The 25,483-nt window shown below is 40.8% G+C and overlaps 1 protein-coding gene across 1 annotated transcript in view; it reads left to right on the top strand.

Annotated features, from left to right (window-relative positions):
* The window catches only part of slit3 (slit homolog 3 (Drosophila)), a 228,618-nt gene that overhangs the window by 140,173 nt on the left and 62,962 nt on the right, over positions 1-25,483 (top strand). The window contains exons 7-12 of the mRNA XM_022684066.2: positions 10,342-10,413; positions 14,001-14,164; positions 14,735-14,879; positions 20,657-20,728; positions 22,067-22,138; positions 25,008-25,079. Coding sequence (XP_022539787.2) covers positions 10,342-10,413; positions 14,001-14,164; positions 14,735-14,879; positions 20,657-20,728; positions 22,067-22,138; positions 25,008-25,079 — 597 coding nt within the window. The remainder of the gene's footprint in view (positions 1-10,341; positions 10,414-14,000; positions 14,165-14,734; positions 14,880-20,656; positions 20,729-22,066; positions 22,139-25,007; positions 25,080-25,483) is intronic.

The raw sequence follows: 25,483 nt of genomic DNA, 5'->3' as shown, positions 1-25,483 counted from the left end.
CTGCAAAAAAAAAGATCTCTGCTCATGCTCTGTGATGATGACACTACCTTTGGCATAAAATGCTCATCTTTTAGAGCTATCCTTCGAGAGTTATATATAAATCCAAAAGTTGGTTGTATTTGAAATCAAGAACTCATATCATATTGAGTTTGTTTTCTCCTTAATGGAGTAAAAACCTCTACTTTTCTTTAAAGGCTTTCCAGTAGATTTTGGAAAAAATGCTGTGAGGATTTGATGGCATTCAGCCTTTCTTAAAGCATTGTGAGGTCAGTTACTGATAACAGATAATTCGTTTCTGATCATAAGTAAGTGCTTTTTTAACTAATACCAGCATTTTTGGCTGCAGCCCAAGCACTGAAGAGAAAGAAGCCTGAGAGAAGATCCACCTCTCCACAGCCCAGTGGACCTTTTATTTCTAATAAGATGAAATAATTAGATTAGGGTTAAAACAAGTTGTGCATGCACAACTAAACGTCTGGGTCAGTAACGTGTAAAAGTGCAAAGAAGCAGAAAGTATCTGAACCCACTCATTAAAAAGAGCATCTGGATACTCTTCTATTGCATTTACTGTACATTTGATCATAATTTGCAGTGGTTTAGCTGAATATAAGACACAGGAGGAGCATTTAGTTTAGCTAGAGATGCTGGTATTGTATAAAAGATTATTATACGCATATACTGGGCTCATTATATATATATATATATATATATATATATATATATATATATATATATATATATATATATATATATATATATATATATATATATATAGAAACAGTTCTAGAGCTTTTTCTCTCTTTATATTTATTAGCTTTAGAATAGGTTTTAAGTTTAAAAGACTGGGCTGTTTAGAGAAGAAAAATGACCATGCTTCCAGTGCTGTGGGTAGCTGCCCCAGGTTCCAGCCCTGCTTGTACCCACACGCACATGCACACACACACACACACACACACACACACACACACACTTGTGTGCACACACACACATACACCACTCTGCAGAGCGCTGAGACCACTGCATATTTTATAAGCACTTTTGTACAGAAAACTCTGGCTCTGAATCAAATGTCAAATCATGTGAATTTTTTTTTTTTTTTTTTTTTTGCGAGGCTGTGTCATTTTTTATGAGGAGGAAAGTGCAGAGACGTTTCTCTCGCGCGCGCCCATGCGCTGAAGGTGACTTTTCTCCCATCCGCACATCGATAAGAGGCACCAAATTTTCACATTTGCAGCGATCCTCCACATCCTGCCAAACGCTGTCATTTGTCAACGAGAGCGCTGTGCATTTTCTTGACAGCTTGGCGCAGACAGGCCCGTTCCAACCAGGGCGAGTTTATTGTGATAGTTTATTCGGCCTCGACGGGGGACGTCTCTGAGACTTCACGGGTCTTCGTTCCATGGGCAAAGCACGAGCCGCCTTCACCAAAGGCATTCCTCTGCGTTTGATTCCGCAGGCGCACTCTGAAGCGTGAGCGTAGTTTAACGATGTTTTCACCCTTTTTGTTTAGAGCTCGTTCGCATGCACTTCATTAGCACGCCAAATTATAGCAAGCTGGGGGGTTCGTGCCGCCTCTGATGCTATCCAAGATTGTGAAGCATTTCATTCTGGATTGTTCAAACAAATTGGAAAAGATTTGCGACTTTGATAAAGCGCAAACATTCCAAGCTTGAAGATCGTTACTGTCACGCAAAAACCTTGTTTTAAAAATGGCAACTTTACAGAAGAAGGAAAAAAACCTTCAATGCTCAAAGATGTTCACTTTATGGCCCAAGGATTGCAAGTTCAAGTCTTAGATCATGCAGAGTCATGCTGTACCACACTGTAACTCCTGTTGTGATGCTGGGAAACAGGCATCTATTGTCTGATATATCAGAACTGGAAAACTTAGTGATGCTGCATTAGAGGTAATTAAAAAAGGAGCTGTGGATGACTACATATGCATCGGAGGAGGCATACACTTGTCCTGACCCTCCTAATCCTGGGAGCATATGAGAGAAATATATGTTTTTTTGTGACAGCAGTGACATGATAATATGAGAGGAGGCTGTAAGAGATCGAGAAGATCTCCAAAAACTTAAATAAGAGTTCAGGTGACCTATGTCTTATTATGAATGGGAGGGGCTTCAGTATTATCTCACCCTATTTGTTCCATGCTATTTATATACATAAAAGGTGATTTCAACAGAAAACATTTTTTTTAAGTGTATTGAAGGTATTTTCATAGAATGACAAATCACCAGTTCCTGGTGAGAAAACGGAAAACGCCCGACCGTTAAGTTCGGAAAGCTGAAGTGTGGCGACGAAGAGAAGCTATCACGTTTCTGTGGTGGAGCTGGAGTCTCGGTTCCGCTCTGGCGTGAGACAAGTGGGCGTTAAATCGAAACCTAAATGTATTAGTCATGAAATGTGCCGTGTTTCTTATGAAGAGGTCAGAAAAAAATATAGGCTCTTGGTTTTGGCTGTTTTGAGTTCTTTTTGATTTTTTTTGCACTCCAGAAAAGCCTCAGAGCGTGACCTTTTGAATGTTCTCCAAGGCAACGATGGAAGTGGACCTTGCTCCCTCTTCGTCCCGTTTTATACTAATCATTTCTAACCTCAGAGCCCATGTAAAAAACATTAGTCTTGTTCTGCTCTGCCTAATGCCCTCTCAGCTGGTAGTTAGAAAGTGATGGCCCCACTGCGGTTAAAGGAGAGAGAGGGAAGGGAGGGAAGGAGCGAGCGAGAGGAGCCGGGATTCGTCGCAAATCAGATATTCCATGCATCTTTAATTTCTAACACCAGTTCGCCTCCCACAGGACAAATCAATGTTACTTTCTGCCCGGCCTGATTGAAAGCTTGCCTTTCAGTCAATAGAAGGCTTTATGTGACAGACAACAGGCAGGCGAGTGGCGGGAGCAGGCCGGTGGCTAAATGAGGGAATGGATTAGAGGACCGGGTGGGGGGAAGGGGGGGTCTGTGTTGAAGGGGAGGGACCCGTCATTAGCTCCAAAACAGCACTTTCCTGTACAGGAAATTGCCTTGCCAACACTCGCGCCCGCGTAGCCTTATCTTTCCTTGGTCTGCGCCAAAGCATGAGGGGAGGGAGGGGCTGGACCGGCAGCATCCCAGCAATCGGACCCCCGCACACAATTAATCATTCGCTCCTGGGCGGCCGGCGAGAGCAGGAGCGGAGGGGGGAGTGGGGGGAGGGAACAGCTTAGATTCAATCTGTCCTCATTTAAGCTGTAATGGCATCATCAAGGGCCGGAGCAGCACGTCTGTCTGTCTTTGCGGTGGTACCTGTTTCTCTCCCAACATCCACTCATCTGCTCACACCCGTAATCTTCCTCCAATGAAGCACAGAATCGCCTTCAGGCTTTTAATTAGGACTGTTATTTAGGGATTTAGGATTTGTAAATAAATACTCCAGTGTTTCCCATTACCTCTATATTATTTTATTATTTCTGCCACATCTGTAGCACCCAATCAATTACAACACAGCACACAAATATATCTTTGTACTTCAAACCTGTTGAATCATATTGTAGTTATTATTGCCACCAATGGGTGGGTGCTTCAGCGTCTATCTTTGACTTCTCAAAGGGTTTTTTCTTAATAAAATCTGCTGAAATTATAGGTGTGGTAATGAACGATATACTACAGATGCAGCAGGCTAAGGTTAGAGTAGAGAATCTTTCAGTACTCAGTATTTTGTTTTAAAATCAATGAATGAAACCAATCCAATTAAACCGCTGCTCCTGTGCAAGGTATGTAGTTACAAAACAGAAGTGCTTATGTGAAAACGTTAGGAGAGGACCAAGATTTATCCATAAAGTAATGACCCCGCAGATCAGAGCAGAATTCTTTATTTTTAGTGGGATATAGCAAAACTCATGAGACATGATACTAGTTCCTGTCCCATGATATTTGGCATGAGGGTGCAGTTTGTCCAAGACAAAGACGGTTTTGTTCGGTTTCACTGCTCTAGAGTGGCACAACTGTCTAACTGCCTGCAAAAGACATAATATTATTTAAGTTCAAACTCTAGTCATGCCATTGTAGTTCTTCATAATTTATAGTACCTCTGTCAGAATTCAGACTTGCTGTTCAGAACTAACTTTATTAATATTTTTACAATGCAGTTAAGTTTCAGTTTAAGTTGGATCATTGTTAGAGTAAGGAATTGAAAGGTCAGTTTAGGCCTACACACAGGCCTTTACACAAGGCTTTAATGAGGTAAAGCGTGGCTTATGAATGAGAGCCAAATTCAAAATGTCTTGTGTTGTTTCAGTATTTTGTTTTAATAAGCCTGCACCGAGATGCAAACCACATGCGTAGGATTTTGCGAGGCGGATCGTGTTATTTCCCTGTTTACCCTCGGACGGTTTATTTGAATTAGCGCTGCGACATCTGATTGCGGCTTTGCGCCGCAGCTGAACCTTCAGTGCTTAGCAAAACAAAGGCAAGCGTTTTCATTCTCGGCCGGACGGATTCCGTCACGCCGCAACAAGTGAAGGAGCCCGGGCCCTCGTAATGAAATTAGCCTCCATCTGGAGGCACTCCACTCATTCGGTTTGGCTTAAAGGGCCAACAAGGGCACACACCGCCCTGACGCTCTGGGCACACACCCAGTGTTGTGCTGCAGGAGCTGTGGCGACAGCGGCGGTCTCTCTTGGAGCCATGGCAACATTCTGAAAATGTCACCTTGCGTCTCAGGCGGCGCATCTTTATCCCCCACTGCCTCATTAACCCTCTTCCAAACTTTCAAGACCAGTTTTATAAAGAGGGATTAGGCCTAGACCTGGACTGCATTTTGAATGTAGAAGTATAGAGATCTTTACACATTTAGAATTACATTTTAATTCAATGGATATAACATTTGGTCACAATCATTACCGCCCACTGTCCTGTCCACTGAGGGTGGTAATGCCTTCCCAGTAGACATGTGACAATTTGGATTGAGGAATGTTAAATACCCTCACAAATATAATGGCACCCATTCACCTGGCACCCTCTCAAGGTTCACGTTCATTAAGTGAATGGGTATGTTTGGCACCCTGGTTTCCTGTTCAAGAGGTATTCCTGCCTTGTGCTCCATTATTTCACGTAGGCATTAGGAAGCTAATTAGATAAAGAGCCATTTAAAGTTATTTTTGCTTCAAATAAGAAAGCAATATTTTAAGATATACTTTTAATATGTACTGTATACACACATAAGGGCATTAATGAGCAGCAACAGTATAAAACAGCAGATTCATCTGTTTTTACTGTGGTTTCAGGTTGTTGTATTGGTTCAGATACATTTAAACAGCGCTTAAATCCAGAATAATGAGCATTAGGATGTCAGTAGAGCTACACTAGGCCTGTAAATCATTGGGAACAATTCCAAGCTCTTGACTCTTGAGCTTATGTCTGCGTCTCATTTAAGGAACTCAAATGTGGGACGAGTAGAACATTTAGAATTTAAAGTTCATGATTATGATAGGATCTATATTTTTGATTTAAAGATTTATAAGAAAGAAATTGTTCATATAAAATGTGTTAGTAATAAAACTTTATTATGCTCACTTCACCTTTGTGGCCTCACTGTATTGTAGTGTGAGTGAAAGCTGCACAGTCCGAGAGCCGTGGGAAACTTCACCTTTGGACAAAACGAGTTACTCTTGACCTTTTCCCTTTGAGGGGAGTCAAAGGAGTATGCATGTGAACACAGAAGCGTGGTGGTCCGCCCTCACCAGACAGAAGTGCTAACGCACTGTGCACACAGGCATTGTGTCGCATTGCGTGTCTCTGTGCCCAAGTCAGCAGTGGATAGATGGCTGCAGAGTGCTCTGGTGTGCTCACTGTCTGTCTATCTGTCTGTCTGTCTGTCTGTCGCTCTCTCTTTCTGTCTGTATTTTTCTCTTTCTGTCTCTGTCCCCCACCCAGAAGCCCATACTTCCAGCCTTTCTCTTATTTCAACCTCTTTCAAGAGGGAAGTGTCCCGGACCCTCTCCAAAACCCCTCTAATGAGGGGCTGGAGAAATGCTGAGAGCCCTCCAGACCCCAGGCCCAGCTTTTCTGCGACTGTGGGAAAGCTGTCTTGACATAGACAGAAAAAGAATAGAGAAGAAAAGAAACAGGACCCAAAAAAAGAAAAATTAAAATATAAAAAAAAGATGTCCCATTCATCCCATTAGTCCCATTCAAGACAAGCTCCTTCACCTAGCCATCAGAAGGCAGGGCTAGGTGAATGGGCAGCTAATAGCTACTCAATACCATTGAGCGCTGCGTCAATAAGGCCCTAAATAAAATCATAATGTTGCATTGTTAAGCTTAGGCAGCGTGTTATTAGTCGGGAGCTAGTATTGATTTGATTCAGTTTAAGTGTGAATGCACACTCTCAGGAGACACAGGGGGCACATCAATCTGTCCTGCGGCAGTTGGCCAGTTGGCATTTCCCTCAATTTTCCTTTATTCCCCTCTGGGAGACTGAAAGAAAGGATAAAGTTCACTCATTATCAATTAAATGATTGCATATCCGGTAGCATCCCACACATTTTCAGTTGGTCATGGCATGGCATAGTATCTACATTTTTAAGGAAAGCTAATGAGATGGCAGAAGTATGTGGACAAGCGTTGTCCTGCTATAATAGAGCATTGGGGTCTGCGTTCAGAAAAGGTAAAGCCAACTGAGTGTAGTAACTCATTAATGTAACTTTGAGCTACCAAAGAGGCTTTAATGAAGACCAAAGAAACCTTACACCAGGTCTGATCAGATGTGTGAAAACAAACTATATTTCTTGATATGCAGTATCAAGTACCAAACAAGGACACATTCCTGGTTCCTTCTGGGTCCAACATCTTTTTTGACAATTTGTCAGTGTATATATACCAAAAGATCATTTAATTTAATTAAGACTTCAAAGTACAAATCAGCACAGCTAGTATCGTATGTTTAATAACCAGTACCATTTATTTATAGCATTTCCAGCAAAATTAGAGTTTTTGTGATGGTGGACACTGCCATTGTAAAACCATTGTCAACCAAGACAGATGCTATAACACCAGCCCAGACCTGCTCTCATTACTGCTCAGACATATGGTCAAGAGTTATCCTCCTCTAACTATGCCTGGGAGGATGAAAATCCATATAAGATTATTTTTACCCGGGTTTTTATAGCTGGAAACTGGACGGTTGAAATATGGATGAGTTGGAGAGCACTACCTCTATTAGCGCGAGCCGTTAGGTGCACTTTGGGGCGGGCTGGGTGGAGTGTGGGAGGAGGCGGGGGTTCTTATTGCTCTCCTTTTTTCTTCATATTCCTCTCCAGCTGTATATATGTGTTCCTCTGTACTTTTTCTACATCTTATCACCAGAGCTGCTGGTGAAAGGTCTGTCCTGGAGGAGCTCTAAGGATGGCAGATAAGTGCCAGTCTTTCTTGGGAAGAAGCAGGCTTTTACCAGGGCGTTCCACCCGAGGCATTCCACCTTGGGATCTTCTCTCCCACTGCTTTGGCCTATACAGTCCTGCAACTGTGTGGAGCGACCTTGAGGAGCAGATCATGTTCTCCTCTTTTGGGCCATTCTCCGTTTTTTGGTCAACCTCTCGAAAGGGTGATTCCTCCACCCTGCGTGTAGTATTTTTTTCTGCAATAACAATAATTTTCCGTACCATTGAGATGTATTTTTTTCTCGCTTGCTTGCTTGCTTTCTTTCCTTCGGTCTTAATAAAGTGTTCCCCCACATCCAGATCCTCGCCAAAAACAATATTAAGATTGTCATTAAAAGTTCCGCAAGAATTTGATGTTATGGAGAGATTTTTTTCTCTCTCATTTGTGTGATTTCTTTCTCAGTTCGCTCTTTAAGCACTGCTGTTGCTGGGGACGGTGATTTTCCACGGTTGGAGTTATGAGTCGGATCGCAGAAATAGTGAAACGTATGATCCTGTGGTCATATCCATCTTCCTGCCTTGTTTATGAGGAGGTTAAGATTGAATTAGCTGCTTGTGAGTGAAAAGCGAAGGTTTGGCGGATCCAGTGGCGCGCTGAGTTGGCGTCACTTCTCGAGCCGCAACACTTCCCCTGAGTGGCTCAGTACTGTAATACAAGAGGCTTTTCTTTTTTTTCCTGAGGAGCTTCCCCAACACCGTGTGCCCTCAGAACCCTTCAATAGGCAGCATAGTGCGACCCCAGACTTTGGCTGGAAGCTGAGCGCTTTCAGCAGTTCAGACGGGCTGGAGTTACGTTTATAATGGAAGGTTTCTTTTTGGAAATGATGTATAAGATGATGTGGAGAAGCTTGTTAAAGTTTAAAGGAGCTTTACATCAGGCAGTTTCACATTAAAAATTATAGTAATCATAGTACCTCTAAGGCTGGGAATCAAAGACAGACGGCATGGCTGGGCTCACTTTATCTGGGTGGGTGTTTATCCCTCTCTGCATCACTCAGAATGATGCAAGCCAAAATTGACATCTGTTAGTTAACATAATATAAAAAAGTGTCAGTTAACTGTAAGCAGGTTTGCTCCAAACAAATACTGACTGGTCACATGTTATGGGGTATAAACTACCGTATCTTTCCCAGTATAAGGGGCACTTAAAATCTGTTAATTTTCTCAAAAATTGTCAGCGCGCCTTATTATCTGGTGCTCCTTATGTATGAATTTTACCAGTCAGGTTGTAAGAAGCTGTAAAACCACTCTGCAGCATTATACAGGAGTTTCAGTTTGGTTTTCCAGCAGTATTAGCATTAGTCGCTAACCCGCTACCCTGCAGCGAGACCTGCTGAATTAGAAGGAGGGAAACATGGCGACACCCCTGTTCCTTACTAGTGTCACAAAATGCGACTTAAAATCCAGTGCACCTTATATATGAAAATAGACCAGAAAATGCAAAAAGGTTAAGATTAAAGCTAAGTTAATCGGACGCACTTTATAGTGCGAAAAATATGATAGCATCATTTGACTTTTCACTTGAATTTGTTTGTTTGCATGTACAGTTTTAGCTAGATGCAGCCGGTCATGATCTTTGCCTCCCATGAGCACACTGGCATTTTTACCCAATGTTGGTATTCATACTGCTATCCCATAACTTTTGGCATGTCAGTGATGTTGTTGTATTAGTCTTATTGTCTATCCTTTAATGTCTGAGCATCGTAGCTTCAGATGCTTTAACTAACCAGTCCAAATTAATATGTGAATATAATCAGTTATTCATATGTCTAAATTCATTTATTGGATCTCACACCAAGGGTTACTTACAAGCCTTTTTCTGTTTTGTAAGAATTCTCTTCAGGCTCAGTTAACAGTCACAGGGCCTCTCTGTCTGTCTCAGAGGGAGGGGTGCAGTAAGGGATGGGTCTGGACCTTGCAAGCGTAGGACGGCTTTATTACAAGATTAAGGCGGCTAACTAACGCTAATGAGGAGGGCTGCTGCTCTGGCAGGAAGCAAACGAGCTCGCTGGCCAAGCTTATACAGCCGTGATGCCTTAAAGCCGATTACATGCTGCAGTAGATACACACCAGTCATGCATTATATGCACCACAGCAGCGTTGGGATCTATAGACTCACATATACATACATACATACATTCATACATACATACATATCCTCCAGAGACCCAGAATGAAGGTTTAAATATTGATGCTATGTAAGTTATGTAATGGTTTTGTATTCATTTTTTATGTAAAAAAATATTTCCAAGAACCTGTCCGCAATTCTGAAGTATGAAAGCTGGGTAAAAATAGTGGTAGGCAGTAAGCACTTTAGTCCAATACAAAGAGTTAATATTGAATAAAGGACACGGTTTGATTTCTGTGTCATTTCTGAAATCTTACAAAATGAAATGTACGAATCTCAGTTTATTTATTAGCAGCAAAACCAATAAAATCTGCAAAAATGTATCAATAGTCCCTTTTTTTGCATTTTGAAAAAAAATATCTGTGCTCTATTGACCACACCCCCACAGTTAAGGCTCTACAGCTCATTGGGCAGCCCAGAATGTGCTCTCTGTCCATTACAGTGTCAGATATTCAGGCTTCAGAAGCATATATTGTATTAGCAAGCCTGAAGTATCACTCCAAATTATGTTGGATTAATTTTAAGATTTCGTTTAGTTCATTGAAAGATAATATCTGTATATCGTTCCCACCAAGCCAACTCCTCTTAATCTGCCGAGGCGTAATCAATACATCCTCACAGACAACAAATCTGCTGTAATACTTCCTTCAGTGAAACTGTTTGAATTGTGTCTTTGTTTTGAACACCTCAGTCCTCCTTGTTCCAGTAAAACATGCTCCTGCTATTCAGTCTTTGTGTGAAGCTCCAACCGGATCGATACAGTGGTCTGATCTTTTCTGTCTCTCTTCTGCCTTCCAGCACTCTCAACAACAACAACATCACGCTCATCCCGCTGTCCAGCTTCAACCACATGCCCAAGCTGCGGACTCTGTGAGTATTAGGCTTTTGTCTGGGTTAGCGGGGGGAAAAGGCGTCGCTCAGTGAAGCTACACGTCCACTGTGGTGTAACCACCACATGCTGGGTCATTACTCTCCTACAGCTGCAAGGCACAAGTTCACTGTGCAAGATTTCTGCAAGAAGAAGCTTCTAAACAGATGCATAGGGTTTTCTCCTATTTTGCAATAGGTTTTTAAAACAAAAATGAGCTTAATTCCATAATTTGGTTTGATTGTTATGCATTAGCTCAGATTTCTTCATAGTGGTGGTGATAGGAACTAGATGGTGCAAGTCAGGGATGCATGATGTTGTGTCATATATTGAGATATTAAAAAGTACAGTAATTTTTACCAGATTTCAACAGAAGGTGGTAGACATGTAGATATAAAAATGTGAATCAGCACCAATGTTATTGTAATATACATAATAAATGTTCTGAAATATTGTGTAGCACCAGATGTGTTTAATGAAGAGACCAGACACTTAGTTTAATTACTAATAAAATTGAGAAATAAATCTGCCAACATACAACTGCTGTTCACCAGAGCTTTCAGTATATACTTTTTAAATCTCACCTTCATTCCTGAGGTGGTTTAAAGCAGAATTTTGCAAGACTACTGGCAACTATTCGGGCTTCCCCCCCAAGAATTGAAATGTGCACTTGCCACAACTACATTACACAATTTACACGTGCATACCACAATCTGAGCGATACAGAAGCTTCATTTGAAGTAAAGGAATCAACTGAAAGGGAATCTGGTGCTTTTCCAACTGTTCTTTCAGTGTTGCTGTTGTTTAGCAAATACATCTTTCTGTTTAATATGTTCAGTTATTGCAAATCAACAAATAAAACTATGCTCATTTGTAATTTGTAAACATTTTAAAGCATTTGATAAAACACAGTTGAACATGTTTATTTCACTCAAATAAATACTTAGAATCAAACAATGGCTCTTCCTCAGTATTTATTTGAGTTGGATAAACACAATAAAATTGCGTATTACCACATGGCGTTTTGGAATTTACAGTCCATTGTTTCTTACATAAACGGACATAAATTCAAGCACTGAATCTTTCGTCAAACTCTGTGATTCGGTTCTCAGTGAAGGTCTTGTAGTTTTTCTCCAGGTGTACGGCTCTCTGAGGTCCGCTTGTGTAGGAGTTTTATAAGTCTGTCTGGAGACGGCTCACATACGAGGCCGTGTCGCTACACCACTTTTCCACCGCTGGACTCAAACCACAATCGATACGAATCATTCCTCAGCGACCAAAGCAGGCCTGGATGGGTCCCATCTGTGGCCGAGTCTGTGTATTAGCAGGGGATCAGGCTAGCTTTCCTTACGATTAGCATGTGGTGGTGCAGTAGGCTCCAGGAGACATAAATAAAAGTGGGGATGTCAGCAGTAAACGCCGGTTGTGCTGTAACATTCGGGGGGCTGTCTCTGCAGTGCAGGCCCCAAAACCCCCTGGACTGAGGCGCTCTGCGGCTGGCCAGAGTCTGGAATCCTTCTGCGGGCCCTCCTGAGGGCCTGGTTGGCTGGCTTTTTCTCTCTACCCTGGGCCCTCTGGCTCCATCAGTGGTCAGCCCCACGGTCAGGCAGTCTGGACGCGGTCCCATCCGTCAGAGCCCTCAGACAGGCCTGCCCCCTCGCGCAGGATTGAATTTGCTGACGCTAGGCTGGCAGGGCGCGCCGCTCCCTCGGCCGTATTGAATTATCCACAGCAGAGGCCGCCCCTACTACCCCGGTTCCTTTGTATTGGATTTCCAGCCCCCTAATATCCCCGAGATCTCGCTATTGAATTTGTTCCTCGTAAAAAACAACTTATTAAATCAAATGTTTAGAGATGTCTGTAATCCCTTTAGCAGGATGGGGATGGGCAATGTGGAGGTTGAGGGTGGGGGGTGACTCCAGATCTCTGATGAAATAGTTCAGCTTACCTCCCCCTATCTCTTCTTCTCCCTCCACTAGCCCTCCATCCCTTTGTCCTCTCCTCTCCTCCCCTCCTCCAGACCTGCTATCTTCGTGCAGCAACCATTCAATTAGATCAAATGATATCACCCCATGGCGCTTGCCATTCAATAACTCAGCCAAATAAAAAGAGCGAGGAGACTCCCGCCGCTAGACGAGGAGTCATTTTCCACGGACGCCGGTCGATACGCTAGGTGTGCTGAGCTGCCCTTTTGTGGGCCGAGCTTTTTTTTCCTCCCTTTCTGTACCCTCCTCGACCCCGCGCGCTCACCTCGGACCACCAGGGACCCCGGGCATCCTCGGTCCTCCATCTCCGTAATCCCGTTCGTTCATAATTAATCCGCAACAACAAGGAAGCAGTGAACCAGAGCTTATAATGGAAAAAGGTTCCACGAGGACCCTCGTCCCTGCTGCTTTCCTCAATGAGCAATTTCACAGCCCCCCTCCGGCTGGATAGAGTCTTATTATTTCACTTGCGGGCCTTTGTAAAGGGTACAGCCGCCCGCTTTGATTTGCTGACGCCACTCTTTTCCTGCAGCTCTCGTCGCCCTCCCTGCCGCGTAATGATCCGTGAGAGGTAGATATTAAGCTGGGTGTCTGCATTGGGAGCGCTGCCATATTGCTTGAGACCTTGACAAAATGAAGGTGTTGGCAGGGAGAGTGCTTTCGCCCAGGGAGCCGTGGGTGTTCTGCCATGGTCACAAACATGGGATAGCATAAACGGATCATCAGGTTACGCCAATCCTGGGTGTTCACTGTAACCCCTTCAAGTCTGTTATATTGGCAGACATTCGATTTACATCAACTACGTTTACATGCACAGCTTTTCACTTATCCAGTTGAGTTTATACTTATAGATTAAATATTAAGAATGAGGCATTTATGTATTTTTAATTACAATACCATTAAAATTTAATAAGACATTATTTTTCACAGTAACGTTTAATTCAAAAGGCCTTTTTAAAACTTGAGAAAAAATAAATAATAAATAATTCCACTTTATGATTGACATGTCCCACAAGTAGTCCCTTGGCCTGTCAAATCTCTTTCTCTTTTGCTCTCTTTCTATCTCTCTCTCTCTCTCTCTTTCTCTCTCTCTATGTCTCATTGTCTGTCTTTCTTGTGTGGTGTTATCTAATCTGTTGCTTTCTCTCTCTCTTTCTCTTTCTGTCCCATGTCTCTCTTCCTTGTGTGGTGTTTAATCTGTTGCTCTCTCTCTCTCTTTCTCTCTCTCTGTCTGTCCTCTGTCTCCATTTCTCCTTCATTGTCTGTTGGACTCACTCTACGCGTTCGCCCTTTCTCTCCCTCTCTCTTTCTGTCTGTCTTCTCTCTCTCTCTTTTTTCCTTTTTTTGTCTCATTGTCTGTCTTTATTGTGCTGTGTCTTTTAATCTGTTGCTCTCTCTCTCTTTCTCTATCTATGTCTCATTGTCTGTCTTTCTCTTGTGGTGTCTTCTAATTTTTTGCTCTGGTCTCTCTCTCTCTCTTTTTTCTCTCACTTTCTGTCTGTGTTCTGTCTCTCTCTCTCTCTCTCTCCTTCATTGTCTGTTGGACTCACTCTACTCTTTCACCTCTTTCTCACCCTCTCTCTCTTTTTTTTCTCTCTCTCCAGGCGTCTGCATTCCAACAACCTGCACTGCGACTGCCACCTGTCCTGGCTCTCTGATTGGCTGCGACAGAGGAAGGGGCTTGCCCATTTTACACAGTGCATGTCGCCCGCCCACATGAGAGGGCTCAGCGTCCCTGATGTACAGAAGAGAGATTTCGTCTGTACAGGTATAGCACTTGTAACCACACACGTGCGCGCACACACACACATATATACAAGCACAGTGTACAGAACTGCAGTCTGCAGTTTAGCAGTCAGTAATCTTCCCACTGTGTGAAAGTATTGCTTGTCGTGCAGAGTGCTGTACTTTAAGCGATGTATAATGTTCCTTCATTAACATCAGACCCTTTTAAATGTAAGCAAATATGTCTTCCCTTGCAAAGTTGGGAGCTATCTAATGGTCCTCATCGTTTAATTGGTGAAAATATTCATGTCCAGGACTTGTTAATTAAACCCCCACCGCCTCCCCCTTCCCATTAATCAGCTGAGGAATATACTCAGCTGCTGAGCAGCAATACACAACCGTCGTATTAAGACTCAACAACTTAACTAAGCAGCAAGGAAAAGTCATAAAACAATAGAAGCTCTTCCTTCTTTTCAATGCAGAAATATTTCAGGAATGAAAGTCTATGTATCTCCGTCTCTGTATGTTTTATATATTTTCTTGATGTGTATATCTTGGAATGAGATCTATCTTGAACTTTCGCTGATTTTCCACATGCTTTCTGGCCCGGCAGGCCCTGCCCAGTCAGAGCCGAGGTCCTGCGCTCCCCAAGCATCCGTCTGTCCTGCCAGCTGCAGCTGCACCAACAACATCGTGGACTGCAGAAGAAAAGGGCTGACGGAAATCCCGGCCAACCTACCCGAGGGCATCGTGGAAATGTGAGTCATCCCATCAGTCACATACACACACACACACCATTCACCTCTCACCTTTCGATTTCATGCTGCTGTGGTTTCCTCAGTGTCCTTATCTCTCTCCTTCCTGCTGGGAGTGGGCAGTGTGTGATATGTTATCATTATTGTGATAAAGGACATCACAGCACACTCTCACAGGTATCGTTAGTACACCAAGACGAACTGTGCAGCAACAGATTTAGAGCTTCTGTCTCTGACATATACACCACATGTATATGGTGGAGCAGCTGAGCTGTAGGTAGGAAGATTTAATAGTTGGGAGAGTTGTCTGTGAGTAAACACTCAAGTGTTTAAAAACTCCAGCAGCACTGCTGTGTCTGATCCTCACATACCAGCAGCACAAGACACACTAAAACCTCATAAAGTTCAAGCAGCAGTTCAAAAAAGACTTCAAATGTATGGGAGGAGGCATGTGCTAATCTTCACCCTCCTAGAGTTGGGGCTCCACTAATGGTATGGGCAATCCTAATAAGTGGGTTGTAATTGGCCGTGTAAATTGGGAGAAAATGGGATAAAAACTAGAAATACAATTATTTTAAACTGCTTATTGCTTAACATTTAAATAACACCAAATTCCCAATAGTGTATAGCCTGTTTAAAATTGGCTATATTCTTTTTAAAGACATATCCTATCCATTTAAACTTGAGAATACAAGATTTCAAATATATATGTCATACTTAATATGCTCTTTATGTCACGTGCATAAAGATTTAATAACATATTCATAAGCAATACCTGAGTATTAATGATATGAATGGTTCATATTTTCTATACTGAAATATTACCTCTACCATTTATTTAATCTTAAAGTAATCTTGCAAATATGGACAATTAAGCTGTTTATATTGGTCTTATGCATGGGTTATAAAGTCCGTATGTAGCCCCCCTCCTAAAAATACCCCAAACCCAACTGAACTGAAATCCTGAAAATATCCTTAGGTGCCCTTATCCAATTCTCACTGTATCTCACACCCGCTCTCTCACCCTCTCCAGTGTGGTAAATACATAAAGCCTCTCTGATATTACAAGGTGTTCAGCACTCCGTCTCTCCTCCTGTCGCATAGCGAAGGCCCATTAGCACTGCAGTTCTCAGCCTCATTAGCAGTGGTGTCAGGGCTCTGCTGGAGCTGGGGGCACCTCTGGCTCAGGCTGCTGGGGGTCCTCCAGTTCTTTTCTCGTGAGCTCACCACAATTATACAGACAGCCAAAGAGCTGGAGTCAGACAAATGAGATCACGACTGAGCGCTATTCTAATCTGCAGCGCTGCAGTGGCCTTAACTCAGTCACAACGCCCAGGTTGGTGGGATTTCTCCGCTCTGATCCAATGTAGAACACAGCACTGTGTATGAGTGAGCTACACACTTCCAGATACATACAGAAGCATAATGTTGCTACTAAATCAGAATCTGAATATGAATTGGATAAAAATACAATTTTCTTTAAAATACAGTATCAGCCAAATGTTTGGTCACACTTTATATAATGTGGGTTTTCATGTGTATGTAATTATTTAGTCAAGAAAAAAAATATGTTTTATATATTTTAGATTCTTCAATACAGGCACCTTGCTTAGATGACAGCATTGCACATCTTGGCTGCATTTTCTCAGTCAGCTTTATGAGGTAGAGTCACCTGGAATTCAGGCTTTCAGTTAAAAGCTGTGCTGAACTCGTCAAGAGTTGGTATACAGTGAATAGCTCTATTTAAGTAATGTCTTAATCCATATTATGGCAAGAACTACTCAACTCAGTAAAAAAATAATACTTTAAGAAATGAAGGTCAGTCAATCCAGAAAAAATCAAGATCTTTGAAAGTATCCTCAAGTGCAGTCGCAAAGACCATCAAAAACATTTTGATGAAACTGGCCCTCATCAGGACCACCCCAGGAAAGGAAGACCAAGATATGTGGCATTTTCTTGCTCATCTTTCAGCACAATTTCAATGTGTCTGATTAATTTAACATAATAAGAATTATAGATACAGCACTGGAAAATTTGATTTGATTTTACCAAATTGAAAACCTATAATCAAGAGGAAGGTTTTGCACCAGGAGTGGCATAAAGTTATTCAAAAGGAGTGTGTAAGACTGGTGGAGGAGAACATGCCAAGACGCATGAAAACTGTGACTAAAAACTGGATTGTTCCACCAAACATTGACTTCTAAACTCTTAAATCTTTATGAATATGAACTTGTTTTTCTTTGCATTATTTGAGGTCTGAAAGCTCTGCATCGTTTTTGTTATTTCAGACCATGCCATATTTTATTTGCAATGTTTTCCACAGCTTGTTAAACTAGGAAAATAAATTAAGTAACTGTGCATAAAAAAAATCTTTGTTGTGGGTCTATATTTGTTGTCACTGGACACATTTTTATCATAACTTAAAAATTACATAAAAATGCTTGTTGCGTGTTAAAAGTTTTCAGCAACCATGCCATCGTAACATTTAGAATTAATTCTAGTAAATACTAATCCAATGAAATTTGATTTTATACACCTGTGACAACTCAATGTGTCCTAATACATTTGTCAATATACTGTATCATACAAAACAGCTAAACATATAACTTACTGTTATTATAAGAAGTGAAGATATTAAGATTAAGTTGTTAAGCTTAGGATCAGATCATCCTTTATGGGCTTAATAATGTCAGACTAACCCACTGCACAGATCACAGCTCATAAATTATGTACACACATACAGTCACTGCAGGTCTGTATTTACTTTACAGCCCTAGTGAATAGTGAGTGATGTGTGTAATATATGTGTGTGTGTGGGGGGGTGTGTACATGTATATCTGGCCTGAGGCTGATTGGGTTTCTGCCGGTTTCGGAGTGTCTCAGCACCTCCTCAGTGCGGGTATTTGATATACATATCGATCTCTGGGCCCTTGTTTGCACTAAAGGACAGGTGCGTAATTGCCCTGATATGTGCCGTTCCTTGTCTGCCAATAGTGTATGACCTTTGCATAACAAACGGCTACCTGAGGCAGGATACATTACTCGTGAGCTGCCCGTGGCCAGAAACAAATAGCGCTAATTAAATGATGTATAGGCTGAACAGCACTGGGGTCTATACTCATTTCAGCGGAGACCCATTTCCAGTAGCAGCTGCCAGGGCTGAGTCACAGCGAGCGCAGCAGCGGATTGAAAACTCAAAACCATCTCCTCTCAATCTGCAGCATGGCTATCAAATCACTGGATGGCTCTCTCAGTAATTCCCCCACAAGAGCTCTAACTACCAACCACAGCCATGCCAGAATGAACCTGTGTGTGTGTGTGTGTGTGTGTGTTGATGTCAGGTGCATACCTCAGTCTATTTGTGCAGTTATCTATGAACGTAAGCCAGTAGTTGCGAATGTACAGGTCAGTAGGTGTATATTGTATAGGCATATCTTCATTGCCTTGCAAAACCATCTCCATTTTTCTTTTTTTTAACCTATTTTGAATTTGATTTCAAATGAACCAAAATTATGTGGAATCACATTTTTTTTACATTGACATCAATTGTAATCAAATCTAGTTTTCATCATATTTTTACTAGAAAGTAAGTTAAAATCCCACAGAGAGCAGATCTTGTTTAGCACCTAAATTGACCAATGCCAAGTTTCCGAAAACCATCTTAGCATCAAGAACATCTTAACATGTAGAGAAAGTGCTCAGTGTGAAGTGTCAGTGCTGAGAACCTTTTCAGAAACCAATCCCAATGCAGTATTACCTGTTTACATTAAGAATTCAGAAATTATGGGGGTTCATATTTGGTTCCCACTGGCACACCTAGGCTTTTAACATATTGTCAGGAGATGAGGTGAGTTTAAGTCCCTGAAAGAGCAAGTGGTATTTAGCACTCAAATTTACAAATTCAGTCTGGATTGCTTTCATACAGTCAGATTAAGGGAGCTCAATTTGGAATCTGTGGAAAGTGTTTTTTACAGGATTGTCAGGATGCTGTGAGTTTAAATCCCAATTATATGGCAATGACAAGTGTTATATAATGTCCGCTTTGGATAAAATATTTGTGTAATGGTGTTTGTTTTTCAAATTTATCAGTTTAGTCTGAGTTGCTGTTATTTAGAAATCATAAATGAATGTTCATATTTGATTACCCTCTTGCGCAACCAAGTTTTGCCTTATTGTTAGGAGATAGTAAGTTCAAATCCCAGAGACAACAGAACGTGTTTAGCACTCAAAATGACCAGTTCAGTCTGAATTGTATTCATAAGCAAATTAGCTCATATTGGGATCTCATGTGTCAGAATTTTTTTTTTTTTTTTTTACAGCGTTGACAGGAGGTTGTGAGTTTAGATCCCAATTAAATGGCAATGACAAATGTTGTATAATGTCAGCTTTGGATAAAATATTTGTGTAATGCTGTTTTTTGTTCGAATTCACCAGTTAATCTGTGTTTCTGTTCTGAACTTTATATTTGATTTTCCACTTGCGCAACCACGTTTTGTGCAACCATATTGTTAGGAGAGAGTGAGTTCATATCCCAGAGACAGCAGAACGTGTTTAGCACTCAAAATGACCAGTTCAGTCTGAATTGCATTCATAAGCAAATATTAGCTCATATTGGGATCTCCTCTGTCAGAAGGTTTTTACAGTATTGTCAGGGGGCTGTGAGTTTAGATCCCAATTAATTGGCAATGACAAATGTTGTATAATGTTGTCAGCTTTGGATAAAATATTTGTGTAATGGTGTTTGTTGTTCATATTCACTAGTTTAGTCTATGTTGCTGTTATTTGAAAATCATAAATGAATGAAGTTCATATTTAATTCCACACTTTCACAACCAAGTTTTTGCCTTATTGTTAGGAGATAGTGAGTTCAAATCCCAGATACAGCAGAATGTTTTTAGCACTTAAATTAACCAGTTCAGTCTGAATTTTTTTATAAGCTTATACTAGCTCAAATTGGGATCTTCTGTGTCAGAAGGTTTTTTTTACAGTATTAACAGGAGACTGTTAGTTCAAATCCCAAATATGGCATGGCTAACAATACATAATTTGGTTGAGTTTAAATAAAACATTTTAATATTAATATATTGATACTCTGCCATAACAAATCAAGGCTCATGCTGAGTTTCTAATGCGGCACAACCAGATTTTTTCCTGAATGTCAGGATATTGTGAGTTCAATCCCAGTGATGGTGGCAAACAACAAGTGGCCAGCAGTTATCATTCTGTTATTAGCTATGCTTAAACTCACACCAATAGCACTACAGGTTGTGAGTCCAGGCCTGTTGTGTTGCATATACAGGTCAGCAGTTGTGTCTAGTGGGTGTGTGTGTATATATGTGTGTATTTATCTGTGTATGTGTGTGTAGGCCAGTGTATGTGTGTGTGTGTGCAGTCGTGACAGGGATGGATTGCTGTGAGAGAAAGGGACAGTGCTGGTCAGTGGAGGGAGAGCGAGAGAGAGAAAGAGAGGGACGGAGGGAGGGGCAGTGAAACGCTAGAGCCGGACCCATTCCTCACACAGACTAATGACTCTGTCCATGACTTACTGTGGCCTTGCCATGCTCCACATCACCGGGGCAACACACCATGACACACACACACTCGTACACTTATACACTCATACACACGCAGTCATAAACACACACACAGATTATAATCAAGGGTGGAAAGTCCCTGATAACATGTGCTATATGTTGCTAGACGTGAGCATGTTTTGATTTAGCTGGGTTGGCCGGTACAGCAGCAGCTGCATGTAACATATTATCCTGTTTCCTCCGCAGTCGTCTGGAGCAAAACCTGATTAAGAGCATCCCTCCCGGAGCTTTCTCTCCATACAAGAAGCTGAAGAGGATGTGAGTATTAGCCTCTATTTCCAGAAACATTATTAAATCCATGGCATTCAGGCCGAGTTCTGCTGTCAATATACTGCAAATCCATCGTTCCCATTCGAGGGTTGTTCAGTTCTTCTGACTAACAGTAATTTTGGGTGGATATTTTCTTCAATCTTTTTAATTGTGCTTCTAGTTTAGCTACCATCTCAATTTTCCTACGCCCTCTGTTAAACCTTTTAGGTCATATTGTGGCTGTCCAATGAAAAACAACTATCTACATTTTTGTCTATTTTTAGTTTACTACAAAATTTGAACACACTAAATGTCCATTATACTGTGCCAAAATTTCTTGATGAACAAGCCAATAGAAATACTTCAAAACTATCTGAAATAAATTCTTTTTACATTGACTTTTACTGAAAGTTTATAAGGTTTTTTTCTCTCTCATGTAAAGTAGCTGTATTGGAGATACTTGTTTTTCATTGGACAGCGATAATATCAGAATTTTACATCAGTATTGTAGATTCCAGTTTACAAAAAAAAAAAAATATCATAAATCCAGGATGATTTTCATTATATAACTTTAATATGAACTAATAAGTAGATAATATGAAATCAGCACTGAGTGGTCAGCACAGAACTGAGGGCAAAATGAACATAAAGCCTCTCAATTTCTACAAAATTCTGCATTAGGCAATATATAATAAATAATTGAAAAAAAAAAAAAAAAAAATATATATATATATATATATATATATATATATATATATATATATATATATATATATATATATATATATATATATATATTTCCCTCAGTAAAAAACATAATTTGGCTTTTTGCAGTTGTGAGGTGTTACCTTGTAAGTGAGGTAAAACATCAGCCAGTTTGTTCATGACAATGCAATGTGATGTGAATTATCAGAGTTCAATCAATATGTAAAGCCTTTTGTGACAGGAATACCTCATAAAAGCATCTGGCTAAAATTGTCCTTGTGAATAGACAAGTGACTGGCACTTGTATATCACATCCCATAATAAATGCAGGAGAGCCCACACAGCGCTACAGTATTCCACAACTTCCACAAGACATGGTACTCGTGATACTAGTCCCATGTCCCATGATATTTGGCATGTGTTGTCTACTATATTGTCTACCGTGGAAATCACAGTGATTACAGGCTAGCTTACCAGTTTACTTGACTATAGTAATAGACATACATTGATTTATGTATTATTGGATGCATTCATTGTTTAGGCTGATGGAAATAAGCGCATGTTTCTAAAGCAGGTGTCACTGCAGCAGAAAATATGTTGTGTGTGTGTGTGTTTAACATTTGTACCACCTGTGTGTTTCAGAGATCTGAGTAAGAATCATATTTCGGATATCGCAGATGACGCCTTCAGTGGCCTACGCTCCCTCACCTCACTGTAAGTGTTTGGATCTAAGAGTATACATACTTACATTTGTCTAATTACTGTTGAGACTCTGAAATGAGGAGAATTTGTGGATAAATGGTTGTAATTCCTACACGCTTTAATTCATTTAATTAAACCTAAAAGTCTTTAGACTTTATGTACATCATATTTGTTTAATTTTATATCCAATATGGTGGCTAGCAGAGCCCAAATCGTGAAGATTGTGTCACTGTCCAAATACTTACACTCTAAGAAACAGAGGTACGATATGAGTACTTTTTTGTACTCAAAGGTACACTCTTCATAATTGTACCCTCCAAGGTACAATATTGGTCTTTACAGGGTCAGATTTGTTCCCTCTGAAGTACAAAGTAATTTTTAACAGCAATAAGTACAAATTTGTACCATTTAACCAAACAAAAGGTACATTCAGTATTCTGTATCACTGTACTAATTAACAATATATATTTTATTTGCACATTTTTTATTTGAAAGCCAGTCAATTTTGCATCATCAAGTTTTTGAGCCATATTTAGTTGATGATAATGTTTATAATCTTTATAATCTTAACTGGCACAAAAACCATGGGTACAAAAAAGGACTTTCATGGAAAGGTACTTTTTTGTACCTCAATATAAGGTACAGCCCCAGAGACAAGCTTTGTACTCTTTTAAGTACAAATCTGTACTTACTTTTCTTAGAGTGTATGGGCCTTACTGTAGCTGCTCTGCGGTGGTCCTTTGGGGTTTATTGAAGAACAGGGTGAAGGGAGAATAGTAAAATATGCAGAGAATCAGAAACAGGACTACAGTCTGCAATTATAGAACTACAAGTGCACATGCCCACTGACATATCTTTATTTATATCATATTATTATAATAATGTTTTGTGTATGAAAACAGTGCAGCACTTCATTAACAGCTCATTTGATCTGGAATGCGCTGCTGCTGTGGGTGGTGGATCAAGCGCAGGGCTGGGGGGCCGACAGTGATGGGCCAGCTGTCGACTGAGTGAAATAAATTGGCGTAGAGGGCGACACAACAGCAGTAATGCACTGTACAAATAACCCCACTGTCTACGCATGAGCATGGGAGTGTGTGTGTGTGTGTGTGTGTGCGTGTCCCAACATCTGCGGTGGTGTGAACAAAAGAGACGGCTTTCATTTACAGCACCTGAGCAAGTCCGAAAGAGACAGTAGCTCATCCCCTGCATATTAATTCCATAAGATCCATCTCCCTGAGCCCTGCCCGCACAGCTGGGCCAGTGACAGGCCTCAGCCTCTCAGCACTCAGCTCATTTACACACGCCGCAGTTAAAGAGCCACTCACTCGCAAAGATAATGAAACAATAGGGCACAGGAGATGGCATGCACTCGTGGGCTCATATTAAACGTGTGTGCCAGCATTTTTCAGCCTAATCTAATAGTCTAGTCTACTGCATCTGTATAGGCTTGGTTACAGTACATCAGAGGTTTTTATACTGTGGTGTGTGTACTGCTGGTGGTACACAAAACACCAGGGAACCCAAGGTGGTCCACCAGATTTGCCAGTTCTTTACTCTCATAACTACAGTATTAATAAATTAATTATTAATATGAGTTTTAAAAGACCCTACAATAGAACCCTGTGGAACTACACAATTCTCTGCTCTGGAGTTTCTGTAATATGATTAGTGGCTGAATAATTACAATTAAATATATACCATGTAGGCTCTGAGTGGTCCAGTAGGTTGATAGTGCTGCCACTATGAATAGGAGATTGCCTGTTTGAATCCTGTTCATGTAGCTTGCCATCAGTAGCTGGAGCCCTGAGAGAGCAAAATTGGCCTTGCCCTCTCTAGGTGGGTAGATGGCGCTCTCTCCCCACATCATTCCAAAGTGTCTGCGAGATGATGTATTGGAACCGAGACTCTGTGCTTTCCTCCGAGTGCACTGTAATGTTACTCTGCAATGCTGCATCAGCAGTTCTAAAAGAGGGAGTGGCTGACTTCACATGTATCGGAGGAGGCATGTGCTAGTCTTCACCCTCCTGGTGTCCAAATTACGATGAATAGACCAAAAGTATTTTTTTTTTTTAATTTGTCGTCTGACAAATTTGACAATATCTGATATATATATATATATATATATATATATATATATATATATATATATATATATATATATATATATATATATTCAGCAATGATGCTAAAACAGTTGTTGTATATTTAAATGTGTTAAAGCCTTTGTACTCTGATCCCTGGATTATAAAAGTGCAAGACACGTTATATTTGTTTTGCTTACGTAAGAAGACTATTTTTTCTTCTGAACAGTCAGAAAGCCCCCGTAGCTACGCCCTCACTAAATACAGGGAAATGTGTTGAAATGATTGCTTGTTGTAATGGACCATAACTTGCTGATGCAGCAGACTGATACAGTATTATGTTTAAAACTCTTTAGCATTTCTTATGAAAATTGAAAGTTCGCTATTTAAAAAAAAAAATCATATTCAATAAAGAATAGGCATAAACACACACAAAGACTAGCCGCTAGATTTTCTGTAGTTTATGAACACTATGAATACTTTCAAATAACTTAATTTTACTTAGTATTTTAAAATCTAATATCACTCAGACATATATTGTTGCTGTCATGTAAAAACTTTGTATCTAAATTGCTGTGATTTTTTTTATTTATGACGTAATGTGAATCTGGCAGTTTTTTTTTTTTTTACATCATTTTATCACAATTTCATGATAAACGAACCAATAGAAACAGAAGGAAAGGTGTTCCAAAGCATTTGACAGAGAGTGCACACACACCCACGTACAGAGAGATACAGTGATTGTGTTGAGATGATTTACTGATCTTTCTTTGGGCTGCATCTGTTCCTTCCTGCAGGGTCCTGTATGGAAACAAAATTGCAGAGATTCCCAAGGGGCTGTTTGATGGCTTGGTCTCCCTGCAACTGCTGTGAGTACTGTTCCCACTCTATAAATGTGTGTATGTGTGTGTGTGTGTGTGAGAGAGAGCTCTTACTGAATGTGTGTTGGTGTGTGTGTGTGTGTGTGTGTGTGTGTTTGTGTGTGTACTGACACATACGTGCCACTGGAGGAAGAGCTATTTCATTTCTCCCACCTCTCCTCATAAAAAGAAGTCAAGCAAAAAGAACAAAAAGAACGAAGCGTCTTGAAGCCCGAAACCTCTTCCAGCTCTCAAATGGAGCGTTTGGGCGACTCGCTGGAGGAAGACACTTTAAGATCCGGGCTGTTTTCTCCTCCCCCCTCGCTCGCTCTCTCTCTCTGTGTTTTTCAGGAGTGTACCTAACATCATTAGCATTTAAATTGGGCCTGATTACGAAGCATATCTCTCACACC

Source organism: Astyanax mexicanus, chromosome 10, assembly GCF_023375975.1.
Source record: "Astyanax mexicanus isolate ESR-SI-001 chromosome 10, AstMex3_surface, whole genome shotgun sequence".
Lineage (NCBI taxonomy): Eukaryota > Metazoa > Chordata > Actinopteri > Characiformes > Acestrorhamphidae > Astyanax > Astyanax mexicanus.
Note: the sequence above shows the minus strand (reverse complement) of the source record. Positions and strands in the feature narration are given on the sequence as shown.